The sequence below is a fragment of the Triturus cristatus genome, chromosome 2_2 (assembly GCF_964204655.1).
Source record: "Triturus cristatus chromosome 2_2, aTriCri1.1, whole genome shotgun sequence".
Classification (NCBI taxonomy): domain Eukaryota; kingdom Metazoa; phylum Chordata; class Amphibia; order Caudata; family Salamandridae; genus Triturus; species Triturus cristatus.
This window is the reverse complement of record NC_140582.1, coordinates 1,189,903,714-1,189,927,925: the sequence shown is the minus strand read 5'-3', so window position 1 is coordinate 1,189,927,925 and position 24,212 is coordinate 1,189,903,714. Positions and strand designations below refer to the sequence as shown.

At 44.9% G+C, this 24,212-nt stretch overlaps 1 protein-coding gene across 1 annotated transcript in view; it reads left to right on the top strand.

The window, feature by feature from the left end:
* The window catches only part of LOC146863356 (uncharacterized), a 137,650-nt gene that overhangs the window by 48,345 nt on the left and 65,093 nt on the right, over positions 1-24,212 (top strand). Inside the window, exon 2 of the mRNA XM_085642793.1 lies at positions 23,261-24,110. Within this exon, the coding sequence (XP_085498919.1) occupies positions 23,261-24,110 (850 nt within the window). The remainder of the gene's footprint in view (positions 1-23,260; positions 24,111-24,212) is intronic.

Sequence of the window (24,212 nt, the reverse complement as noted above, 5' to 3'; positions counted from 1 at the left end):
TAATAAACTATTCATTCAAATTTATTTTATCATTTTAATGTTATATAAAAAGTTACAAATGAATAAATATATATACCAATAACATAAAATCTAATTAAAAAACATCCAATTATAAATTAATGCATTAAACTATTTAAAAATCTTTAAACTTAAATTTCCCATTACAGTCAATGCAACAGTAGGGAAAGTGTTGGATAGCCGAAGGATAAAAATTACTATTCCCAATCCAGTCAGTGCAACACTAGGGAAAGTGTTGAATAGCGGATGGGTAAAAATTACTGTTCCCACTCCAATGAGTGCAACAGAAAGGAAAGTGTTGGATAGCGGGCAGTAAAAAATTGCTATCCCCACTCCAGTGAGTGTAACAGTAGGAAAGTGTTGAAAATCGAAGGGGTAAAAATTACTATTCCTACTCCAGTGAGTGCAACAGTAGGGAAAGTATTGAATTGCAGAGTGGTAACTATTAATATTCCCACTCCAGTCAGTTCAAAATAATTAAAAACAAACAAAATATTAAAAACAACAAAACAATGTTTAAAAAACAAAATAAATATAAAAATATATAAATATGTAAAACAAAATACAAATGTATTTAATATTAAAAATTAAAAACATAAAAACATATTATGTTAAATGCATATAACATAAACCTACAAATGTTCTATTAAATACACACAAAAATAATTTTCAAACAAATACATATTTATAAGAAAATATTTAGAAACAAAAACATTATTACATAAGTTATTTTTTTTTATTTCCTACCCTGGAACACCACACAATTCACAACCCACATCTAAATAAAAAAATGTACTTCCATAATTAACATAATTAATTACCAATTAAAGAAATATTATTAATTAAAAAACAAATTAAAACTCACAAAAAGTAATTACCTTCCCACACTTTGCCCCTATAATCCCCACAACCCACAGCTAAAATAAACTGTAAACAAATTAATTACACAATTAAAACTTATTTTCAATGAAACAACTGATAGTACTTAACAACTAAATATAAAGTACGTAAAATTAATTTACTCCCTACCCTCTACCACTTTAAAAGTAAAACGCAAACACACAAAAATAAACAATTACCCTAATTAAATATCAATGAATTAATTAAGATTAATGATCAACTAATTAATAATTAATTAAACATACATCAATTCCAACCCTTTACCCCATAAACCCCACAACCTGCACCTAAAAGTAATTACAGACTTAACCCCTTCCCCGCTCATGACGGAACCGCTCCGTCATGAGCCACGGTTGAGCTGTGCTCATGACGGAACGGTTCCGTCATGACACGACCGTTGGCGGCCGCTCCGCCCACGCGGTGCTGTTTCCCCGCCTGTGCGGGGGGACAATGCAACTGGGCGGAGTCATGACGGAACCGCTCCGTCATGATCACAGCTCAACCGTGGCTCATGACGGAGTGGCTCCGTCATGAGCACAGCGCCATCGCGCTGCCCCCCGCACCTCCCAGCGCTGCGGCGGAATTCCCGCCGCAGCGAAAGGGTTAACATAAGTAATTGTCAATTAATAAATTAATGTTAATTAACAACTAATAATTAATTAATTTTAAAATAAATTACTTTCCACCCTTTACCCCTATAAACCCCACAACCCGCATCTAAAATTTACCCCTAAAAATTAAAAACACAATTAACATTATAAAATCTCAATTAAATAATTATTATTACATTACAAATATTCATTAATTTATTATAATTAAATTACTTCCCACCCAATTCCTCTATAAACCCGCAACCCGATATGGAACTAAAAAGTACAAAACTTAATTAAAATAAAATTAATAACTGCTAAATATTTCACAAATATATTAAAAAATATAAACAATACTTATACAAAAAATACATCACATACATTTAAAATATATACTAAAATACATAACACTAATTAAAAAAATCGATATTTTAAACTATATTTTTGCAAACAATTTTAACTTCTTTATTTTCAAAATCGATATTACTTATCTTCAAATCGATATTCTTCACAATGATATTCTTGCACTCGATGGTTCCGTTCCGGAATATTTTTAACTCGATATTATTGTAGGTCGAATTTTTTATCTTTGATATTCTGTCTCATTACCAATCAGCGCATAAACCCAGAGTACCCCTCTCCTGCAGGGCCATGATACCTCAGATTTCTTACCGCACATCGTGTGTTAGGGAGTCTCTTCAAAATGCCTGAGTCTAAAAAAGGGTTGTTTAGGCTCTGCAAGACTTTTGGAAAGTCCATACTTTAATCTGAGGACCCACATAAGGAATGCCTGTATTGTCTGTATCCGGACCATAAGCCCACAGACTGCAAGTACTTTCACCTCTAAAACCCTCTAAGACCATGAGGCAAGGCTGCTTCTCTGGCTACAAAAGAGAAAGGTTTCTAAGGAATCAGACTCTGAGAGTGAGGAGAAGCCACATACCTCCTCCAACAGAGAAAGGAAGAAGGATCTTCTTTTTCCCCCAAAGAGATCCTAAAAAATCCAGATCTCAGAGTAAGGAAAGATCTGAAGAAAAGAGGGCTAAAAAAGAGCAGCCTGGTCCCGCTCACGCATAGCAGAGAGCTGGCTCTGCGCCTCCATGTGCGCCGCATACTCCATTCAAAGAGACTTCTTCAGGTAAAAGCCGCCCGTCGTTGGCATCGTCGACGAGACACTCTCCGTCTATGACCTCCGTCTACACCGGATCAGGCACGCCGTTGATGGTTTCATCAGGGATTTCTACAACGTCAATGGTAAGGATGACGACAGCCGTAGCGTCATCGAAGACGTAAGTGGTGGTGTCATTGTTGTCAGTAGCTGTAAGGCCAGCTCCGTCGACGAAGGGAAAAGACATTGCTATTCCAAAGGTAATCCCATCTCTTTTATAGGATTTCTCTAAGATTTCTCCAGGGCCCCCCTACTCATCTCTTGGACTTCCAGGAATCAGAGGATGAGGGTCCTTATGGCTCTGCATATAGCCCCTCAGAGTCAAGTGCCAGGAATCTGAGGACGATAAAGCACTGGATGGCCCTCCTACATAACTAAAGGGTGAATATTCCTTCTCTGACACAGGACGTCCCAGCGTTCAATGCTTGGACACATTTAAGAACATTATCCATATAAGGAACATATAAGGAACAAGTTGATGGGCGTCAGCAGAAGCCTCCATCAGCATCCCTATTTTGTTGGTCACTGACCTATGTTTGATGCTCAGTGATTATTACAAGCATTTTCCTGAGGCTAACGCTAGTCAGCGGCCACCTTCCACACAGGAAGTACCTGTCGTCATGTCTTCATTTCGGATCCACAGGCCGCGCCTACGCTACCAAAACACAAATATCTACTGCCTTTGGAGATGCCTGCGCAGGCTCATGACAGTGGTGACCAGCAGCTATAAAAGGGGCGAGCTACAGTTGGACCGGGATGTCTGGGATGCATGGGACGATTATGTGGCACAGACACTACCTTCTACTACTCTGCCAATGGCCGATTCTCCGCATGCAGATATCGGCGGTTTTCGTGATCTCTTAGAGCGGGCATCAAAGTGTTTTCATCTTCCTATTTCCGCCAAGCAGACGGGTGTTGTTTATATGATTGTCAGGCTACTACACAGTGCCTCACCCGAGCCATTCCCATAGTGGATTACCTGTGGCAGGAGGGCCTGAAGCTAATGAAAAAGTCAGCCTCCGTTTCTGCTGTTATGCCGAAAAAGTATAAGAAATACAGTGTACCTGAAGATTCTCCTGCATGCCTTATTGGTCATCCCCGACCTGACTCCGTTTTTATGCAGGATGCTCAAAGAAGATCCAAAAATCCTGCCTCGCTATGTGCAGCCTCACTGGACAAGGAAGGGCACAGGTTGGATAATATTGGCAAAAGATTCTCCACAGTGGCAGCAGCCGCCATCAGGGCCTCCAACGCCATGGCTATCCTCGGGAGATATGACCGACAAATGTGGTCTCACCCTTGTTGGAATATCTTCCAGAGGATAAGAAGAAAGAGGTAAAGGATGTTGTATTAGAAGGAGAGTCTCTTCTGAGATTATTGATGTGGCGCTTTACATTTCATTTACTGCCTTTAGGCAAACAGCGGGGGCAGAGGTGTTGATGGCTTAGTGAAGACGTCTTCAAACTTTCTTAGGTTGAGCCCCCCCAGCTGAATTTCTGGCCCCCCACCACCTGACAGAAATTTCTTGAATCTGGTAAACTACATAATCGACTGCCATCCGCATATCCCAGTTGGGGTTTAGGACACATGTCAGGCTTATGTTTAAAAAGTAGAACTAATAACAAGCATTGGCATAGCCAATAGGTCTCGCTTTTGAGAACTTGTAAGTATTTAGTTATGCAGCACAATATGCTTGGTACAACAACATCAACTGTTGTATGGCTAAACACTTATAAGGTCCCAAAGGCAAGACCTATTGGCTATGCCAATGCTTAATGTTTAACTCTCGGTGAATGAGAAAATACACTGTTCCAAGAGCTTATCTCCCTCCTTCCGTCCGGAATGTCACCTTCTAATCAATAGGTGCTGGACAGACCCAAGTAGCTTTATGAAGAGCTGCGGCGGGCGTCATTAGTGCCTATAGGGGCATCCACTGAGAAACACAGACCGCAACCAGTGAGGCGTCTAATGCACAGCCTGCAGAGTTCCAGGCTCGCCAGCCAACATCCCGCTACATAAGAATCACAGGTTTAACCCCTTGAGTGCCCATGACGAGCTGGTCTCGTCATGGGCCGCAGTTGCGCTGTGCCCATGACGAGACCAGCTCGTCATGAACCCCGCCCGGTAATGAAAGGCCTGGCACAGGGCGGGGAAAGGGCGGGGCACTCAAGGGGTTAAAGGCCATGTTGGCACTGCCTACACTCATAATCAGTGGTGTTTTCTACCTTCTATCCGTGGTGCTTTGACGTTTAAGAGCAAGCACTGACACAAATGACAGCAAGTGTGAGGGTCTATGGGAGATGTCTGTGGTATAAAGCACCAGCCAGATGTCACCAGCTCCCCCCCACTGCAGCATTACTTCTACTGTGCGTGTGAGGTGGCGCGAGGCATACGCTGGGACTCTGGCGCGTCACATCTAGAGTAGCATCTTTATGACAGCCACTGCCCTGCACGTTTACCAGGGAACTGCAGGCGTCCCTCTCAAGTAATGGAAGCACACTTGAAGAAAGCAGTATGGGCTCTGCACAGTAAAGGAGAGCCGGAGCCTCGTGGTACCTGCTGCGAGCAGACAGACTCCCAACCTTCCTGGGCAAAGTACCCGTGCGAAACGCCAAGCCCTCCATGGTTGTAACTGAAGTGTGCCATATGTCATGTGCGACTGCATCATCCACGCCTGGCAATTCATGTATTGTAGTATAATCAGATAAACAGTAACCAAAATCAAATAAATGCCTGAAGTCCGGCAATACACATCTTAGTAACATTGTTACTTGCACGCCTTGCTCTATTTCACAATAATCGTTTGCGCTGCACACATCCTCTTACAGTGACGATACCAGGATAACATACAGCCTTGAGGTAACCAGGTGTACAGTACGTACCCGTCATATGGTCAGCGCGACAGCACCACCTTGCAAAGGGGCTAGAGGAAGGCATCTTCGGCTGGAAGCACGCTGTGGCGGGCTCCTGGCCTCCGTGGAGGAGCGCTCTCTTCCGGATGGGCAAGAGTCCTTTAGAAGTCCTGTGCCTCTGCAGTGTAACAGTCTCCAGACACCCAGCCAGCTGGGCTGCGCTGTGTAGGCTGTGGAAGCCCACCCGGGCACTGGTGTGCTCTGCGGGTGCTTTCCATGCGGCAGTGGCAGCTATTCAAGGTGGGCACCATGTTCCGGGAGGGAGGAGGGCTGCCTGCAGAGTGCAGGGCCTTCTCAATGCTATATCTGACACCACCGTTGGAGAGGTAACAAAGCCGCACTGTCAAGGAAAGAGGCCTGCACAGAATGCCCCTGTTCAATCTTCAGGGGCTGGGAGACATATTTAGGCAGAGAAAGGCATTCCTCTACTCTCCCGGGAGTTGTTGCTTTAGTCTGAATATGATCAACTGGGAAAAGGCTGCGACTGCCTTACAGCGGGCCACATCCAACCTCTTATAGCTTAAAAAAAACAACAGATTAATTTTTTTCTATCCTGAAGGTTGCGCCTAGCTTGCAAGACATGAAACAACAATCGCGGCCGCGAAAGTGAAAGCGACTGCGCTGTGTTTAATTAGTCACATGATCCACAGCAACAAGGGAGGAATGCAGCTGCCAGCCTGCACGCCGCTGCTCGCTCCCGACACCAAAACTCTATGGGAGTGAACATTTCAAGAAGAGGTGGGACATGCACCTGCCTCTGGCCATTTGCGTGATTTCATTACTGAAAGACACACGCAAAGGCCAATCAGATGTGTGGGAGGAGTCTGACACACACAGAGAAGTTTTGAGAGATTACATGAAGCCTCCCATAGGGCAGCACATGCGCGCTGCGCTAGGCTTGACCTAAAAATTGTATGATGCTGCCTATTTTACTTCAGAGCAATGTTGTCTGACAGACTTTGTGGTGATCAAATAGACCTCGGTCCAGCTGCACAGTAAACTGGCAGCATTGCAATGCATGTAAATACAGTATTGACCGGCGCAGGTAAGCTCGGTGGGGCAGCGGCAGGGAAGTCGACAGACGATGGAATAGGTCAAATAAAATAAATACATAAATAAAACCTTTTCGGTACCCCCACCCCCACCCTACTGCCCCACCGCGCTTGCCTGCACCAGCCACAGAGAGTAGAAAAGACTGTTAGGGGCTGAAAGGGTTTATGGTGGATGCCCAAAGGCAGTGCTTAATTAATAATAATTAAAAAAGTACAGGTGCCAAAGCTTTTATTACGTCACTTCTGCCAGCACTGGCTCTTGCCAGGGTGGCTGTATACCACTACTGCCGAACCAACACACGCCTCCTTCTTCCTCCAATCACTTATTTCTGCCTCTGTCTCATTCTTGCAGGTTGTTTTTCATCTCTGCTTTATCCCATTGTCTCTGCTTTCACAGCTTTCTTGTCCTTTTTCTTTCCCCCTATTCTGCTTTGCTCTCTCTTGCTCTTGGTCAAAGTTGGGTGTTGAAAAATAATTCTTGGTTCCTAAAAATGAGTACTGGAGGCCACCACCTGCCACCTCCCATAAATATGAAGCGCTGCCCACATGTGGAGTCAGGTCTGCTATGGACTAGTTGGAAGCACTGTTCATGAGATCGCCCTTTGCCCTAGAACCACCCTTGGCCCATTCGCCTCAGCCGCCTATGCGCTGCAACATTAATCATGTTGTCATTTGTGTTCATTGCCTTTATGCTTCTGATTGCATTACTATATAATTATATGCCGCATAAAGTGCAGACATTATTCAGTCAGTCAACAAGTGACGCTTTACAGAGGTGCTAAAGTAAGAAATGAATATAAGGCGTGAGTTACGTACATTACTAGAAATCCTTCCATTCGAAACAGGCGTGGAAAGGCTGATGAAATTTCCCATCATTGAGCGCTGTCTTCTGCCTTTCCGCAAGACTGGAGAAACCCTACTTTTCAAGCACCTTGTTGCGGGATCACGATGAAGCATTTATTTGTGAGCAAAATGCGACAGCTGCAAATTGTGTGAACTAGCCACGCTTGCAATTCACATAGCTGCCCATTTGCTTCTGGCACAAAATGAGCATGGTACAATCAGTGCTTGTAAATGTAAAAAAATATATATTGAATATTTAGGTTCAGGGCCGCATGCTCAAAGGATGTCAACCTTGTCACCGAGAAGAAGGGCCTTCTTCATAGTTCTCACTTTCTTTTATTTGCCTTCTGAGGCTCCCAGCACCATTTCCACTTGAATTCCATTCATTTAGTACAAATAAAATGGTAGTTGCCTAATTGATTACACTGTCTCATGTGAGTGAACCTCACCTGCCAAACCCCACAGTAGCATGAGCCAACTGCCATTCATTTGTCCCGTAAGCCATTTGTTTTCAGCCTATTATAAAGAAAGATCTGTCTTAAAAGTGTGCTCTTTGAGCAAAATGTATTAAACAAGCATGAAAATGGCTACATTATATGTGCACTTTTGTAATTTTGAAAGAAAACCCTGAGTGTATGGCATGCACATACTTACGTAATTTAAAGAGAAACTTTGCTTCCTTCCTGTGAAAGGCTGACCATCCCGGCACAGTTAATTCCCAGAGCTGAAATGTTTCGTTTTCGGTTTCACATCAGAGGAGACTCCCTGCCTCCCATTGCAGCTGAAGCATTTCAGCTCTTGGAATTAGCTTGTTTTCGAAATCACAAAAGTATGGACATGTTGTGCCCCATCGATTGGGAAACAGTGAAAGGTTAGATGTTATGGTGGAGTTTGTGCCTCCCCTGAGATGGTGTTGCGCCCCCCTGGGGGGGGGGGGGGGGGGGGTCGCCCCACAGATTGAGAACTTTGGCTTAGAGCAACAACATTCCGCCCTGAGACTCAGGTTAAGGTGCTGGATATGCCTTTTGACAGTGAATAACTCTTCGGCAAGCTCATAGATGAGGTGCTGCAGTTGATAAAGTCGGACACCGACACGGCCAAACCCCTAACTAATTTACAACAAAAGAAATTTTCTTCTTTCAGCGGAAGAGGTAGAGGTCAGTTTCTCTCTCTGCCTCAATTCAAGCAGTGTTTTTAACCCCACTACAAGCAGGGGTTTTGGCCACAATATTCTACGCAGCCTTTTTGTCAAACCTCGACGCTGGCATATATTAGAGCACCAGCACGCAGACACCCCACGTCAGGAGGGAAATCTCATGATGCCATCAGGAGACAATGAGGATTCACAGGCCCCTGTCACCGTAGTCCCACTTCAATTGGCCCCGACTTGCTCCAAATTCTTCGCTCAACGGAATATAATTTCTTCCTACAAATGGGTGTTAGATGTATTCCATCACGGTCACACCCTGGAATTTCTTCACCAGCCTCCAAATTTTCCTCCGTAAAAGACTGCACATCGTCATCTTGCAGTTCCCAAAAAAGAAATCAGTTTGCTCCTCTTCAAACAACCATTCCAGGGTTGCCAGGCAGTCAACGCAATCTGGGCTTCTACTCTCATTTCTTTTTAATCAAGAAAAAGAAAGGAAAATGGAGGCAAATTAGGGAACTCAGGTTGTTGATCAAGTTTATTAAAATTCAACCTTTCAGGATGTTGTCGCTTCAGGAGATTTTCTTACTCATGAATACGGAGATTATATGACCTCCCTCGATCTTCCAATTGCATACTTTCACATTTCCCATACACCCGAAGCATCGACGCTTCCTCAGGTTCAAGGTGGCGGGGTGCCATTACCAATTCAAGTGCTGCCTTTCTGGCTAAAGTCAACACCAAGTGCTTAGCACCAGTGGCATCTTTTTTGTGGCGATCTGATCACCAGGTATTTCCCTACCTGGATGACTGGTTGGCAAGGCCCCACCCTTCCAGGGCGCCAGAAAATCTACAAAGACCTGTCTTCGGCTTTTTTGTTCTCTAGGCCTCAATCTCAGCAGGGAAAAGTCCTCTCTCATTCCTTCTAGGTCACTGGTGTTCCTGGGAACGATCCTGGATACCCGATAACCACTGTTCAAAGGCATTTCCCACAGAAGAAAGGATTTCGCGTCTACAAAAGATGGTGCAGTCCCTCTCCTCAAAAAATTAGGTTTCTGTAAGGACTTACAAATCAATGCTGGGGATGATGTCATCCTGCATCCCGTTGATCCCACAATGCCGCTTACAGATGAGACATCTCCAGTAGCAACTCGAAGCTGAGTGGATTCAATCTCGAGGCTCCTTCGATGACATAATTTCAGTCACACCAGAATTGAACTTAGCAATGTCCTGGTAGGCAATCAGGGACAATTTCTCTCAAGGTCTGTCCTTCCTCTCAGTGAAGCCAGATATGGTGATGACGTTGGACGTTTCCATGGAGAGAGGGGGAGCTCATCTTCAGGAATTACAGAAAGTGGTCAGACCAAGAAGCATTGTGTCATATAAATCCGTTGGAATTGAAAGCAGTATTTCTGGGCCTCCAATCATTTCTGCCAAGGATCAGAGGATCATCGATACTCGTCCACATGGACAACACCACCTCCATGTTCTACCTACAGTAGCAAGGTGGGACGAAGTCTCATGCCCTGTGAATCCTAGCGCAGCAGATCTGGGAATGGCTAATAGCCCAAAACTTATCGATGCAAGTACAACACGTACCAGGAATCCAAAACGAATGGGCCAATTTTTACACCAGTAGATTTCGTCTACCAGGCTCTCTGAGGAACGTCTTTCACTTTTCCTGGGAAGGAACCTTTGCTTAGGCATTCCCTCCATTTCTGCTTAAACCAAGAGTTCTACAGTAACTCATGAGGGACCCCTGCCGCATAACCTCATTGCCCCAGCGTGGGCAAGGCAGTACTGTATACCTAGCTGTATCGCCTATCCGTTTCCGGCCAATGGAGAATCTGCTTTCTATGAACCAAGGCCAAGTGGTTCATCCACAGATTCGCACACTTCAATTGCCAGCTTGGCTCCTCACCACACATAATTTGGAGCGTTAACACTCTCTGACGAATGCCAATCCTTATTTCAGAGAGCCTGAGCTCCTTCAACGCTCAAGTGCTACTCTGCTAAATGAAAGCGGATCTGTTCATGGTGTATCGAACACTCTTGTCATCCTCTCTCTTCTTCACCAGAGGACATTCTACTGTATCTTTTATATCTCGCCAAGGCTGGCCTTTCCAATTCGTCAATTAGGGTACACCTGGCGGCAATTTCCAGATACAGGCGACATTCTGGTCACTTGTCCTGGTGGTCTAACAGGCTGATGATGGAGTTTATGAAGGGTCTATTTAGGGCCTACCCACTTAAAAGACCTCCTACAGTTCTCTGCCAGCGGAACATTGTCTTGTCATAACTTATGAGGTCCCCTTTTGAGCCAATTCACAAATGCGATTTGAAATACCTTTCATGGAAGGTGGCTTTCCTTTGGGTCATCAGGTCTGCTAGACGCATTAGTGAGATTCAAGCCTTCACTGCGACGGAGCCTTATCTGCAGTTTCGGCAAGACAGAGTGGTACTTTGCACCAATCCTTCTTTTATTCCCAAAGTGCCTTCCACGTTTCATCTCAATGAGCCAGTGGCTTTACCTTCCTTTTTCCCCTCTCCATCTTCGCCTGCAGAGAGGGCCCTCCTTACTCTGGACATTAAACTTTATTTAAAATGTTACTTGCAAAGAACAAAGGTTTTCTGTAAATCAACCTAGCTGCTCATCGCCTTTTCTGCTCCTAGAAAGGGTCAGGCCTTGAACGACTATAATCTTCTGCCATGAGAAAGCGGGACGCCGGCTTACGGCAAAGGCATAGCTCAATCTACATGGAAAGCGGCAGCGTTCTCGGCCCTGTTTGCCAGAGTGTCTTTAAACGACATATGCAGGGCAGCATCATGGGCAATCATCCATATATTTACAAGGCATTATTGTCTGGATACATGGCGGAAGGCAGATATAGCGGTTGAACAAGCGGCCCTGCGACGACTATTTGCATAAGGTATGCCTTTTTTCGCTAATGTCTATTCATTTTCCTATAGTACTGTTTTGTGGTTGTCTCGTTTTCTACATTTACATAGTCTGCCTTTGATTATTATTCTCAGTATTAGGTCGCATGGTTCACCTTTTCCCGCCTCCTTTGTTACTTGGAAACTACTCACTATTCTGGTTCAAGCATGTGAATCTATAAAAGAAACAATACTGGAGAAAAAACAAGTGACTTACCTGTACACTGTGGTTCTCCAATATTGATCTCTTTTATAGATTCACATGCGGCCCACCGTCCTCCCCTTTCAGGTTCACCAATCCAGTCCTCTATTGTTCTTCTATTTGCACTTGTGCTCGAAATCTGAGGTATGGTGGCCCTGCATGGGCTGGATACTCTGGGTCTATTCTCTAATTGGCTGAAGTTTGGATATTCTAAAATAATAACTGGTTCCTGAATACTATTGCATTTCAAGGGAATTTAAGTTTAAAGCTTAGTACTGCTATTTTACTGTTACCGTGGGACGGCCACCATGACAACGGGGAAGTTTCAAGCATGTAACTCTATAACAGATATCAATACTGGAGAACCACAATGTACAGGTAAGTAACTTGTTTCAAGTTGTGGCTCTATTAATGCAGAGATGGTGATTCTCCTGCCTTAAGGCGTGAGGAGGGAGAGGACAGGTCTGAGCTTGTGCATGCCAAAAACGCAACATTAGACAACAGTGGGCATCTAGCTTTAATTTAGCAGCCCCCCTCCACCCAGGGCACAAACACTTTGTTATGTTATGTTATGTTACCTGTTTTGTAGAGCGCAACAGCTGCCCCAGCGACGGGGCGTCCCGGCGCTAGAACCGTAACACAATCTACTGGATGCGAAAGAGGGACCTACGGGGCGGGAAATAGATGGGTTTTAATCGCTCTTCGGAAGGCTAGCAAATCATCCATGCAGCGGATGTGGAGAGGGAGGGAGTTCCACAGTTTGGCCCCCAGTAGCTTGAAAGAGCGACCTCCGATGCGACAGAATTTCGTCTGGGGTATCAGAGCTAGATGTTGCCCCATAGACCGGAGGTTCCGTTTGGGTTTATAGGGGGTCAGCAGAGGACGGGGAAGCTCTGGGCCTTCATTTTTCAAGATCTTAAAGGAAAATATGAGGGCCTTGAACTGGATACGGGCTTCTATGGGCAGCCAGTGAAGTCTGTACATAGTTGCTCTCACTGAGCACCTTCTTGGAAGGCCTACTATCGCTCTAGCCGCCGAGTTCTGGATTCGTTGGAATCTTTTTATCTCAGCTTTATTAGCTCCCAGCAACAGGACGCTCGCATAGTCCAGTCTTGACAAGATAGTAGACTGCACTATGAGTTGTCGTGTCTTGGGGTCGAAATAGCCTAGGATGGGGTATAGGCTTCTCAGAAGTCCAATGCAGGTTGCGGCAACTTTTTTAGTGTGTGATTGGAAGCTCAGGGTCGAGTCCAGCCATACCCCTAGATTTTTTACTAAGTTTTTTGGAGGGGGTGCTGGGCCCAGGGACTGAGGCCACCATGAATCGTTCCAGTTATTGCTGTTTTTTCCCATTATCAGTACCTCGGTTTTGCCACCGTTCAGTTGGAGGCAATTTGCTGTCATCCACTTGGCGACAGCAGACAGACCATCCCTGAAGTTGGTGGCTTCCGGGGAGGGGGCCTCACTAAGGCTGATGACTAACTGAGTGTCGTCAGCGTACGACACCATTGTGAGGCCCCATATCTTAGCAACCTCCGCCAAAGGTTGCATATATAGATTAAACAGGGAGGGACTGAGAGCCGAGCCCTGTGGGACACCTTGTCCTATGTCTTGGGGTTTGGAGATAAACGGGGGGGCAGAAACCCTGAATGATCTGCTGGTTAGGAATGACCGAAACCATTGGAGCGCTGAGTCCACGATTCCTATATTTTCCAGGCGTTTTAGCAGAATGGCATGGGACACCGTGTCAAAGGCCGCGCTGAGATCGAGCAGTATCAGCGCGGCACTTTTACCGGTGTCCATGATTTCCCGCAGGCTCTCAGTGGAGGTGAGGAGCGCGGATTCCGTACTATGGCCCGGCCTGAAGCCATGTTGGGAGGGGTCCAGGATATTATTTTTCGCCATATACTCACTGAGTATTTTATGTGCGTGGGCTTCCGCTAATTTAGCGACCTAAGGTAACAGTGAGACAGGCCGGTAATTCTCTGGTTTAGCGGGGTCTAGGGAGGGTTTTTTTATAATCGGAGTTACCCAGGCCTGTTTCCAACAGATGGGTACCGTGGCCGTAGCAAATGATAGATTCAGAATCACGGTTAGGGGTGGGAGGAAGAATTCCAAGGCTCCTAGAAAGTGACTAGGTCTCATTGGGTCTGTGGGTGCACCCGACTTCACCTTCCTACAGAGTTTGGTAAGTTCTTCACTGGAGATGGCGGGTAGGCACGTGAGCCTTGCGTCTCCGAAGGTGGCGTTAGGAGAGTCGACGTCTCCTGGGATGTCCTGGGTGAAGGTGTTGTAAATTTTCTTCACCTTGTCTGTGAAGAAGGTAGCTAGGTCTTCACATTGTTGCGTGGAGGTGATATGATTGACCGGTTTGGCTCCGTTTTGTATTTTTTGCACAATTTGAAAGATAGTTTTCGTGGGGTTTGAGCTGGATTCTATTTCAGAAGCGTAGAAGGCAGCACGGGCTGTCCGAATTGCCTTGTGGTATGATTTCAGCGAAGCCAAGTATAAGATTTTATCATCCTGCTTATATTCCTTCCTCCATTGCCGTTCCATTTTCTTGCAGGCTTTCCTCATTTTTTTCAGGCTATCGTCAAACCAAGGGTTGGAAGGAGTACTACGTCCTTTAGTCCACTTGGCTGGTATGATAGTATCCAGCCCTTTGGTGATCCAATCCTGGAAAGACGCGTAAGCTTTTTCTATGTCGTCTGTGCTCTCCAGGATAGGTTGCCCCAGGCTGGCCGCAAGGTCCCCTTGTCGGAGTTTATGCCAGGGTCTTTTTAAACAGGAGGTGGGTAATTTTTTCTTAGGAGGGGAGTTATTCAGAATGGAGAGGGTTACTAATGAGTGATCAGTCCATGCCATAGGTTTAGGGTCATCCGTTCTGGCCTCGGGAATGTTAGTAAATACTGGATCAAGTAAGTGTCCTGCTACATGCGTGGGAGATTTGACCAGCTGGGTTAGTTGCAAGGCGGCTAAGTCCGCGACAAAGTTGCTAATTTTAGCGTCCGTTCCGTTGTCTAAGTGGAGATTGAGATCTCCTAAAATCGTGAAATTAGCCGAGCCAGTGATCAAGGTATGTGTAACATCGATGACCTCTTCCGTGAATTTAGTAGAAGGCCCCGGGGGTCTATAGATAAAAAGGCCCGAGAAAGTGCAGTGGGGGCTCGTGGAGATTTTAAAGCGGGCACATTCGCAGTCTGCAATACTTTCCTTTTGGAAGGAGCAGGTAAAGGGAGTTCTGTAGATGGCAGCAATACCGCCTCCTCTTGAGTCTCTATTGATGCATGTCATAGAGAACCCGTCTGGTATTGTTAAATTAGGGATGCTAGTAAGGTCGTCTTTGAGCCATGTTTCACTTAGAAACATTATGTCTGGGTTCTCGTCCATAAGGAGAGTTCTTACCTCTGCATGGTGTTTAACCAGAGATCTGACGTTCAGCTGCATGATGGTGAGTGAGGTATCGTTCCTTTTAATCTCTTTATGGCTTGTCAGGCATGGTTCCGGTATGGCCAGATTACAAAGCTTGCAGTAGAGGGAGGTACGACCAATGCAACCTTCTATATTGTTGCATCTGGGGCCGATGTTAAGCGACCGCAGAGTGTTACTGTCGTAGACGATTTTTTGGGCAGGGGGTCTGGCGAGAGGCGAGGACTTGGCGAGGACGGGCGAAGACGGGCTTGCCTTGGGCGCGCCTTCGGCGCGCTGACGGCGCGCCCGCTGCGCCCGTCCGCTGCGCGTACGGTAATTGCACATCCCTAAGAAGGGGAAAAGGGGGGGGGTGGGTGTGGCCTAGAGGTAGGCGTGGCCTCTACTCCTCGCCGTCAATGGCGGCAAAACATTTGTTTTGAAGTGGGTCGTTGCAGCGAAGGAGTCGCTGTTTAAGCGTATCACTGGCCCGCTATGAAGGTGGCAACCAGGTGAGTGCGCGTTTTAAAAAGAACAAAGTATTTACAAGTGACACAAGAATGATTCAAATTTTAAAAAGATTCCGTCGTCTCCCGGCTTCCGCCTCAGGAGATAGCAGGGTTCTGGTAATGTAGCGCTAGAGGCAGCGTTTATATAGTGCGGCGGGTGGGCGTGGCCTAGAGGTAGGCGTGGCCTCTACTCCTCGCCGTCAATGGCGGCAAAACATTTGTTTTGAAGTGGGTCGTTGCAGCGAAGGAGTCGCTGTTTAAGCGTATCACTGGCCCGCTATGAAGGTGGCAACCAGGTGAGTGCGCGTTTTAAAAAGAACAAAGTATTTACAAGTGACACAAGAATGATTCAAATTTTAAAAAGATTCCGTCGTCTCCCGGCTTCCGCCTCAGGAGATAGCAGGGTTTGCAGATAAGGGGTGCTTGCTCTCAGTCTTTTCTCCCTGGAGAGGGGGAGAAAGCTATGGCCCATCAAGGCATCGGCCCATGCTCCCACCCCAGCATGAGCCCAGCATCAGATTGGGATGTTTATACTGAACCTGCCCCTGAGTGGGGAAGAAGGTGTACTAAACAACAGAGGAAGAGGTAAAAAAAAGAAAGAGCAGGGTCTGCCCACCCAAAACGGGGCTTGCCCCAGTAGAAGAAAGATTCGGAGGTTTATTATCCATTTACACCTCCCTAGAAGGCAAAAAGCCTCATGGACACCAAGGTAAGAGGTAAAATAAAGGGTGAAGGTGAAAGGTCCACCGAGGCACCGGCAGTGTCCCTCCCCATAGAGGGTCCACCGGTTTTCTGCCCTCCCAGGGTTTACCCCCTAGTCTGAACCCTGGAGAGGGGCCAGAAGGCCCACTAGATACAAGGCAAAAAAGATCAGAAAAAGGAAGGGCTAGGGGTGACACTAAGGGCCATGTCCCCAGACGGGACCCAGAAAGTCTTTCTGCCCTCCCTAGGGAAGATTGTTGGATTTGCCATCACGTCTTCCCCTGGTGGGAGCAGTGATCCCAAAGGATCCTGATGATATTATCTATTAAAAATAATAGGATGAGGTCCGGACACTTCTGGCATTGGGTCACACCCTCACCCTAAAGCCCCAACATCTTTCTTTCACCCTAGGGTCTAGTGTATTCCCATCCCTTTTCAAGCAAGACAAAAATTGGATTCTTTGAGGTATAGTTTTGACAAATAGGTGGCAGAGAGCAGGTAAATCCCAATTTTCTCCCACTTGCCATGGTAAATGGCTACACTACTTTAGCTCTGCATCAGGCAGCAACCAGGGAATCACACGAAACCCATTTGTAGAAAACAGTTCAGGAGTCCACAGTGGGGTGATATTTATGGAACCCACTACATTTCTGACCTAGAATGCTGCGAAAACCTCATTCTTTGTCTAAAATGACTAATTTTCCTCACATTTCTGTGAGAGAACGTTCCGGAATCTGCAGTGATCTACAAAACTCGTGACATCCAGCATTTTCTCATATATACTATACAAACGTGTGTGGTAGTGTGGCTGGGCAGTATTTATGGGGAAAAGTGTAGGAACACAGAATAATTAACCAATTGGTATTATCAGTGGAATTGTTCTTCATTTTTGGCTGTCAAATGTGAGCCAGTGTGCAAGAAAGAGCACATTTTATAAAATGCACTCTGAATCACATAATAGTGTCTCAACCTAGTATAGACTGCATAGGTTTTCTTTTTGCCCACTGCATGCATGGCCAGTAAACAATAAAAAATCATTATAAGCTGCAGTTCAGGTATTGTCCTGCATGTTTTTCAGCAACACCTGTATATCCCTGTGTCCAGAACAGTCTGACAGATGTGACGGTGTATTGCTTTTATAAATTAGACATCAGGGCAAAAAAACTTACAGCTATTTAAATGTTTTTCTAGTTTTATATTATTATTATTTCAACAATTAGTCGCTTTTGAAAAACTGTTAGAGACCTACACAAAGGACCCCTTGTTGAATTCTGAAGTTTGTCTCGTTTTCAGACATGTATAGCTTTCTGTGTTCATCCAGGAGTTTCACACCTGTGTACATCCTAAACTGCAAGTAGGTTGAAATCACAATAAATAGGAAAAATGGATCATCACTTACAAAAATGCAACAACTGTGGTTCAAATATATATGTTTTACAACTTTGCTTGTTCCTGAAAGCTGGGAGGATGGTGATGTTAGCACAACAGATCTTTAAATGAAAATATAGAGTCATATGTACAAACCCCTATTGCCACCACAACGTCACTTTTATCGACGTTGTGGGGGCGATAGGGTCTGCGCCTTATTTACAAGGCAGCGTTAAGCCACTTAACGTGGATTAACATTGCTTTGTAAATAAGGACCCTTTCATGCGATGGTTAGCGTGAAGGGGCATGCAGTGGGTGTTGCGGAGTGGGTTCCACCGCAACACCCATTGTATTTGATGCTGCCCCTTATGTATTAGGGTGGCGTACAGAGGAGGCAGCGCCAAAGTTAAGATCAGGAAAACGCTGGTCTTAAGTTGGCAAAACGAGGAGAAATGCATTATTTCTCTTCGTTTTTGCTTTTTCAATATGTGCTGCCTTGTGCAGCACACAGGGAAAAAGCAGGAATATGTTCCTTCCTGTACATAAACAATCCTTGAAAAAAAATCAATTTTGTGACTTTTATGTGTTATGCATTAAGCAGCACACATTACAGTGACAGAATGGCATTTTAGGATCATTTATGTGCAGGAAGGGACACCTTCCTACACATCAACAATCCTCCCCTGCACGCAGGTACCCTTGCACTATGGTGCAAGGGTGCCTGCGTTGGCGCTAAGCTGCTAAACTTAGCGCCATCGCAGGGGGAAACGCAGGGCTGCACCATATACTTGTAAATATGGTGCAGCTTTGTGTTTCAGAAGTGGCGGAGAGAGGCGTTAAGCTAGGAAGGCTAACGCTTTTCTTCGCCACTTCCTTGTACATATCCCCCATAGTTTCTTGCACAGCACTTAAGAACCACAAAATGTTGTTAGATTTAGGCTATTTTCTCAGTTGCCTCTAGGAGACAAACCCTGGACTTGATAACTTTTGTGGAAAACTGTTATGAAGGGTTAAGCGTGAAGCGCTCCGATCATCACAAAGGAGCACAGCACTGGGAATGGAAACCTCTCCACAACTAGGGGGTTACCGGACATGTCCATGCCAGGTCCAACTCAGTCAAGCGAAGAGTCAGTATGCTGCCTTCTATAGCCTTAAATGTCGCTGAGCAAAATCATCAACATAACAGTGTTGTACTCCTCTGTCATAGGGAGTTTATTCATTGCAGCAATAATGGCTGACTCATTGACTCAATGCTTCTACAGAGTTAGAAGCCTCGTTAGTGTTTTCTAGCAGAGAATGAACTTCTAAGTATGGACAAATGTGTTTGAAAGACGTTTTGCCAATGTAGGGAGAAGAGAGATGAGAGATGGTCTATTAACCTCACCCTTCAGAATTGATCAATTCACCCTTGTTTATGGTCAGATCATTGTACAATTAGCTTCACTTTGAGTGATATTACTCTGCCCAAAACGATGCCACATCAATAAGGCACATCAAGAAACTGGAATCACATGAACATGGAATCCTTATGTGATACCCTGAACCTTGAGCTGCCTACAAGTCTGGACAATATAGACAACTTTGAGAGAAAAATTGCCAACTGGCAACTGAATGCCATTAACACTCATGCTCCTCTACAGACTCAAAGCTCTCGTATTAGGCGGCATGAAGCATCTAAATGGTTTACTGCCAACCTAAAATTTGCTAAACTTAGAGCACACCAGGCCGAAAGGAAATAGCGAAACACCTATTCGACAGAATCTAGAGAACAATATAATATGAGCCTAACAGCCTACAAAAAAAGCCATCTTGGAGGCTAAAAATTGTTTTTTACTAACAAAGTATTACACTCAAATAATAAGACAAAAGACATCATCAATACAGTAAAGGAGCTATCAAACCCGATTGTGTGACCCTCCCCCCCCATCACTGCTACACAGAAACTATGTAATGACTTAAACTTCTTTTTTGTAGATAAAATCAAGAAAATTCAGGAATCCATAGATTCCAACCACAAGCATGTGGAAGAATTATCAGGAAACATCAACCCCAACTATATGACTACTTTTCCATGCCTAAATAAAGAACATCTCATTGAACTATTAAATAAAGTAAAATCAGGCTCCCCTAAAGATGCCTTTCCACCTCATATACAAAAATCCATTTTTACAGCAATCCCGGAGATTATCCTCTGTCTACTGAGTTTATCCTTGACTCAATGGACTGTGCCGTTAGCCTTTAAAGAAGCAGTGATTATTACGCTCCAAAAAAAAACAGGTTGCTAACCCTCAGAAGCTGGACAATTATAGGCCTATATCCCTTCTTCCTTTCCCGGCCAAACTACTAGAGACACATGAAGCTAAACTTTTTTGCACCTTCATACAAAGAACAAATGTCTTAAATTCCCTTCAGGCAAGCTTTCGATCTCCCACTCCACCGAATATATTCTACTATCCGTCATGGATGACCTAAAAGGAAAGGTTGACAAAGACTGCCCTCAGGCCTTGATTCTCTTGGACCTGTCTGCAGCCTTCGATACCGTCAACCATGACATTTTGATGGAATGTATTGCTGCAGCAGGTCTCAGAGGTGCTGCCCTAAATTGGTTTAAATCCTTTACAGAGGACCGGAAGCAATCGGTGTGGCTTTCGCCCTACAAATTGGCATCATCAGCATGAACTGTGGAGTACCGCAGAGTCCCTCTATGTCCCTGTACATATTCAATGTCCATATCCGCCTCCTCATATTCATGCTTCGTCAGATGGGGGTAAAGATCTATAACTATGCTGACGATATGCAGCTGATCTTTTCCATCGATGATTCAACATACTCCAAGGAGTTTCTCAGGAACACCATGTTGTTCATCAGGAATTGAATGAACAGAAATAAATTAAAACAAAACTTCGTAAACACTGAAATCATCATCCCTAACAACAAATTAACATACTGGACTCCTGCACACTGGCCCCTGGAGCTAGGCCCTGCACCTATTGCTAAGAACACAATTAAGAGCCTAGGCATACAAATCGACTTGGATCTTTCCACGAGCTCGCAGATCGGCTCGGTTACCTCTGCTTTCTTTTTTCAACTACGAAAATTGCGAAAAATCAGAAGGTTTTTCAGCAGAGAGGCCAGCATTCAAATCATTTTTGCCTTGATCTTATCAAAAATTGACTATGCAAATGCAATTTATTCAGGCCTCCCGTGCAACCAGAAATACCGTCTGCAGCTGATACAAAATCAAGCCGCCAGAATCATCTATCAACAAGGCAGACGATGCCATGTCAGGCCGCTGTTGAAGGAGCTCCACTGGCTCCCAGTGGAGTAGTGTTCCATGTTCAAAACAGGTTGCATCCTGCTCAAAGCTATACATGGCACATGTCCCAAGTACATATCCTCTAGAATTCACAGATACTCCCCTCAGTGCACCCTAAGATCTCTGCACATGAATCTATTGGTGGTTCCCAGATTCAGACACAAACGGACAGGAGGGTCGCGTTTCTCAATACCGGGACCCCAATTCTGGAACTCTCTGCCCACATCTTTGAGACTAGAAACAGACCATTTGTGATTTAGAAAAAAGGTGAAGACCTGGCTTTTCACCCAAGCTTATAGTTAGACACAGACTTTCTAAACCGGTGACTCCAAAATAAAACTCTGTGCCATGAGGCCTGTTGGTGAACGTGCGCTTAAAAAATGTTCAATAACATAACTTAAGAGATGGATGCAGTAAGAGAATTTACTAGACTGGTAGTGGGTGGACATCTGGAGATGTTAAGTACACTGGAGGCCCTACCCATTGCCACAAATGGAATAAATCCAACAGTTAAAGGCATCTAACAGCCATCAGTAGTAGAAGCCATCCTTCCCATGCACCTCTTCTCCTATCTCACTCTTCCCAATAAGTGTCCCTGATCAGTCCTCGGGGGTGGTTAGCCCATACAGTACATGTCCGTGATCCAACCATAGACGTTTTAAGGCATGGGCAAAGTGGGCTCTGGCCCAGGGCCCCAGCCTTTTAGGGGGCCCCCTGAGAGAGTCTTACTCTGATGACCTTGAACAATTATTTAACAGATTGTTTTAAATACTATTTTCCTTTAATTTATTTCTAACGTGGGTGATACGTATGAGTCTAATACATATTACAGACATTTTGTAAAGAAATGTTGTGTTTATGTAACATGCAACATCCATAAAAAAAAGTTCTTTTAGATCAAAAGAGGATCTCACATATGAGAAGTGGGAGGTTGTCACAGAGATTATTTGCAGTAATATTAGTGAGCTGCTGCTGTGTTATAAAATATTGAAAACGCAAGTCTCTATCCCTGAAGATCAGATGTAAACACATTTAGAATCTGGACGAGTGTACCTGTGTGCTGTCAGTGAGCTGGCCAAAGAGGGCATCAAAGAGTTGAAATTGGGTCATAAATCCATAGTTGTTCCGAACAGTGGCACCCCAAACGTGTTTGACCCAGGGACCCCAAAATCCTTAGGATGTCGCTGAATCCAGCACCCTCTCCAGCCAAACAAAATGCACCATAGGCGCCCTGATAATCATTGTAGGTTGTTTAAGTGGCTAAGTTAGAAAGTGTAGCTCCATATGAAGCGTAAGTTTTGTTTACAAATTTAGTGGGGTTGTTTTAGGGAGGTCCAAAACGCTGATGCCAGGGATTAGGTTACATTAAAGATTGTGTGAAAGTCAGGTATTGTAGTTGTATCAAAGTTAGAATCCATGTTTGTATGGCCTGAGCACGGGAACAGTGGTGTGTGATGGGGGTGGGGTGTGCTCTGGGTGTTACTTTTGTGGGTTAGTCTTCATTGTATTGTATGGGGTATTTGGTAAGTGCTTTGTTGTTCGTGGAGTATGTGAGAAGAAAACACTGTTCAATTACGTGAAATGGTGCTTATTACGTGACACGCGTTGTTCAATTATTGTTTTATTTTATCTGTTTTTGTGTTTTGTTTTTTTAAATGAATGCTCATTGAATTTTCTTCAAGGTGCATGGATGCTTTGTCAATCACATTTGTTGTTTTTTGGGATTTTACAGCTGGTTGGTGCCCATTCCTTCTTGTGGGCTAGGCTACTGTGCACTGTTTGACACTGCTCCAATGTTTCTGTGTAAGATTTGCACCCACACACATTTAACACACACAATATCCACGTGGGAAAACCACATACGGAAAAGGTGTTACCACACAGAGCGAAAATAACCCAGTGAAGTTTGCAAAAACTCGTCTTTGGGATGTCAGTGTCAATAGATTTGATATGTGGAGGCCTCCTGGTCTTGCCAATAAATCTGATGGGTTTGAATGTCCTCGTGAGCTTCGGGTGCAACTGTGACTGCTTTTGATTTAACAAAGAGTCGATGATTTATGAAATGATGATGATCCTAATGCAAATTCCTGCTTCCTCCTAAAACGAATGAAGTTTCTGTCATTCCTATATGAATGTTTTTCATCTTTGAGGGACAAGGAATTAAGGTGTCTTTTCTCTTGCACTTTAGAAACACTCCTGTTCACTATTGACAGTGGCAACAACTGCAAGATTGGCTTGCCTCCAGCAGCTGCTCCAGATAACTACTCGGCAAGAGCCTTGTCCTTGGGCAAGCTGGAGAACGCCAGGCACGTCTTTTTCAACCCAAAAGGAGACATGTTTGTTGTGCGGGGGGCGGATCTGTACAAAGGACCCACCCCTTCGTCCCCCTGGAAGGATTGGTTTGCAAGTGCGACGTGTGTAGGGAGGGTGGACTGGGACAAGTTCCAGTTCCTTTATTTCAGTCTCTCCGGTAAGTTGTTTGCTGTGACCAAGGAGGGTGCATGGTACAGAGGCCCAGAACCATTCAATGACCAAGTGCCATGGCTCTACAAGCAAGCTAGAAAGATCGGCGGCAGCGACTGGAATGCCTTTCAGGCTTTGTTTTTTGACCCTAATAATATAATGCACGGGGTTATTCAAGGCAAGCTGGTGAGAGGCCACCCTTTCTCCACAACCGATGGATCTTGGTATATCAACAGCAGAGTAATCGGAGAATCGCAGTGGGATACACTGTCCTACTTCATCGCTTTCAGTCATAACGGTGACCTGTGGTGTGTCAGGCGCGAGGACGGAACCATCTTCACAGCACCACCGCCCACCAACAAGTCGGATGCTTGGATATTAAGAGCCAGGAACATGGGCCGCAGCTACAATATATATAAGTGCCTGGCATTCACCCATGATAAGACCATCAAGAAGATAAAGAGCATCGAATTCCTGGTTGACATTGGCAAGATTCTCTCCATGGAGCCCTACTTTGTGAGCGAGAAAGTCTACGACAACAAGGACAGCTCCACTCCACTGAAATCCACCTTTGAGTAAGTATCTCGCTACACCTGTCAATATCATTGGCCATCAAAATGGCATCCATCTGCAAGGGAATGCTGCTTTCTTCTGCAGATGGTCCAATGTCATCACAC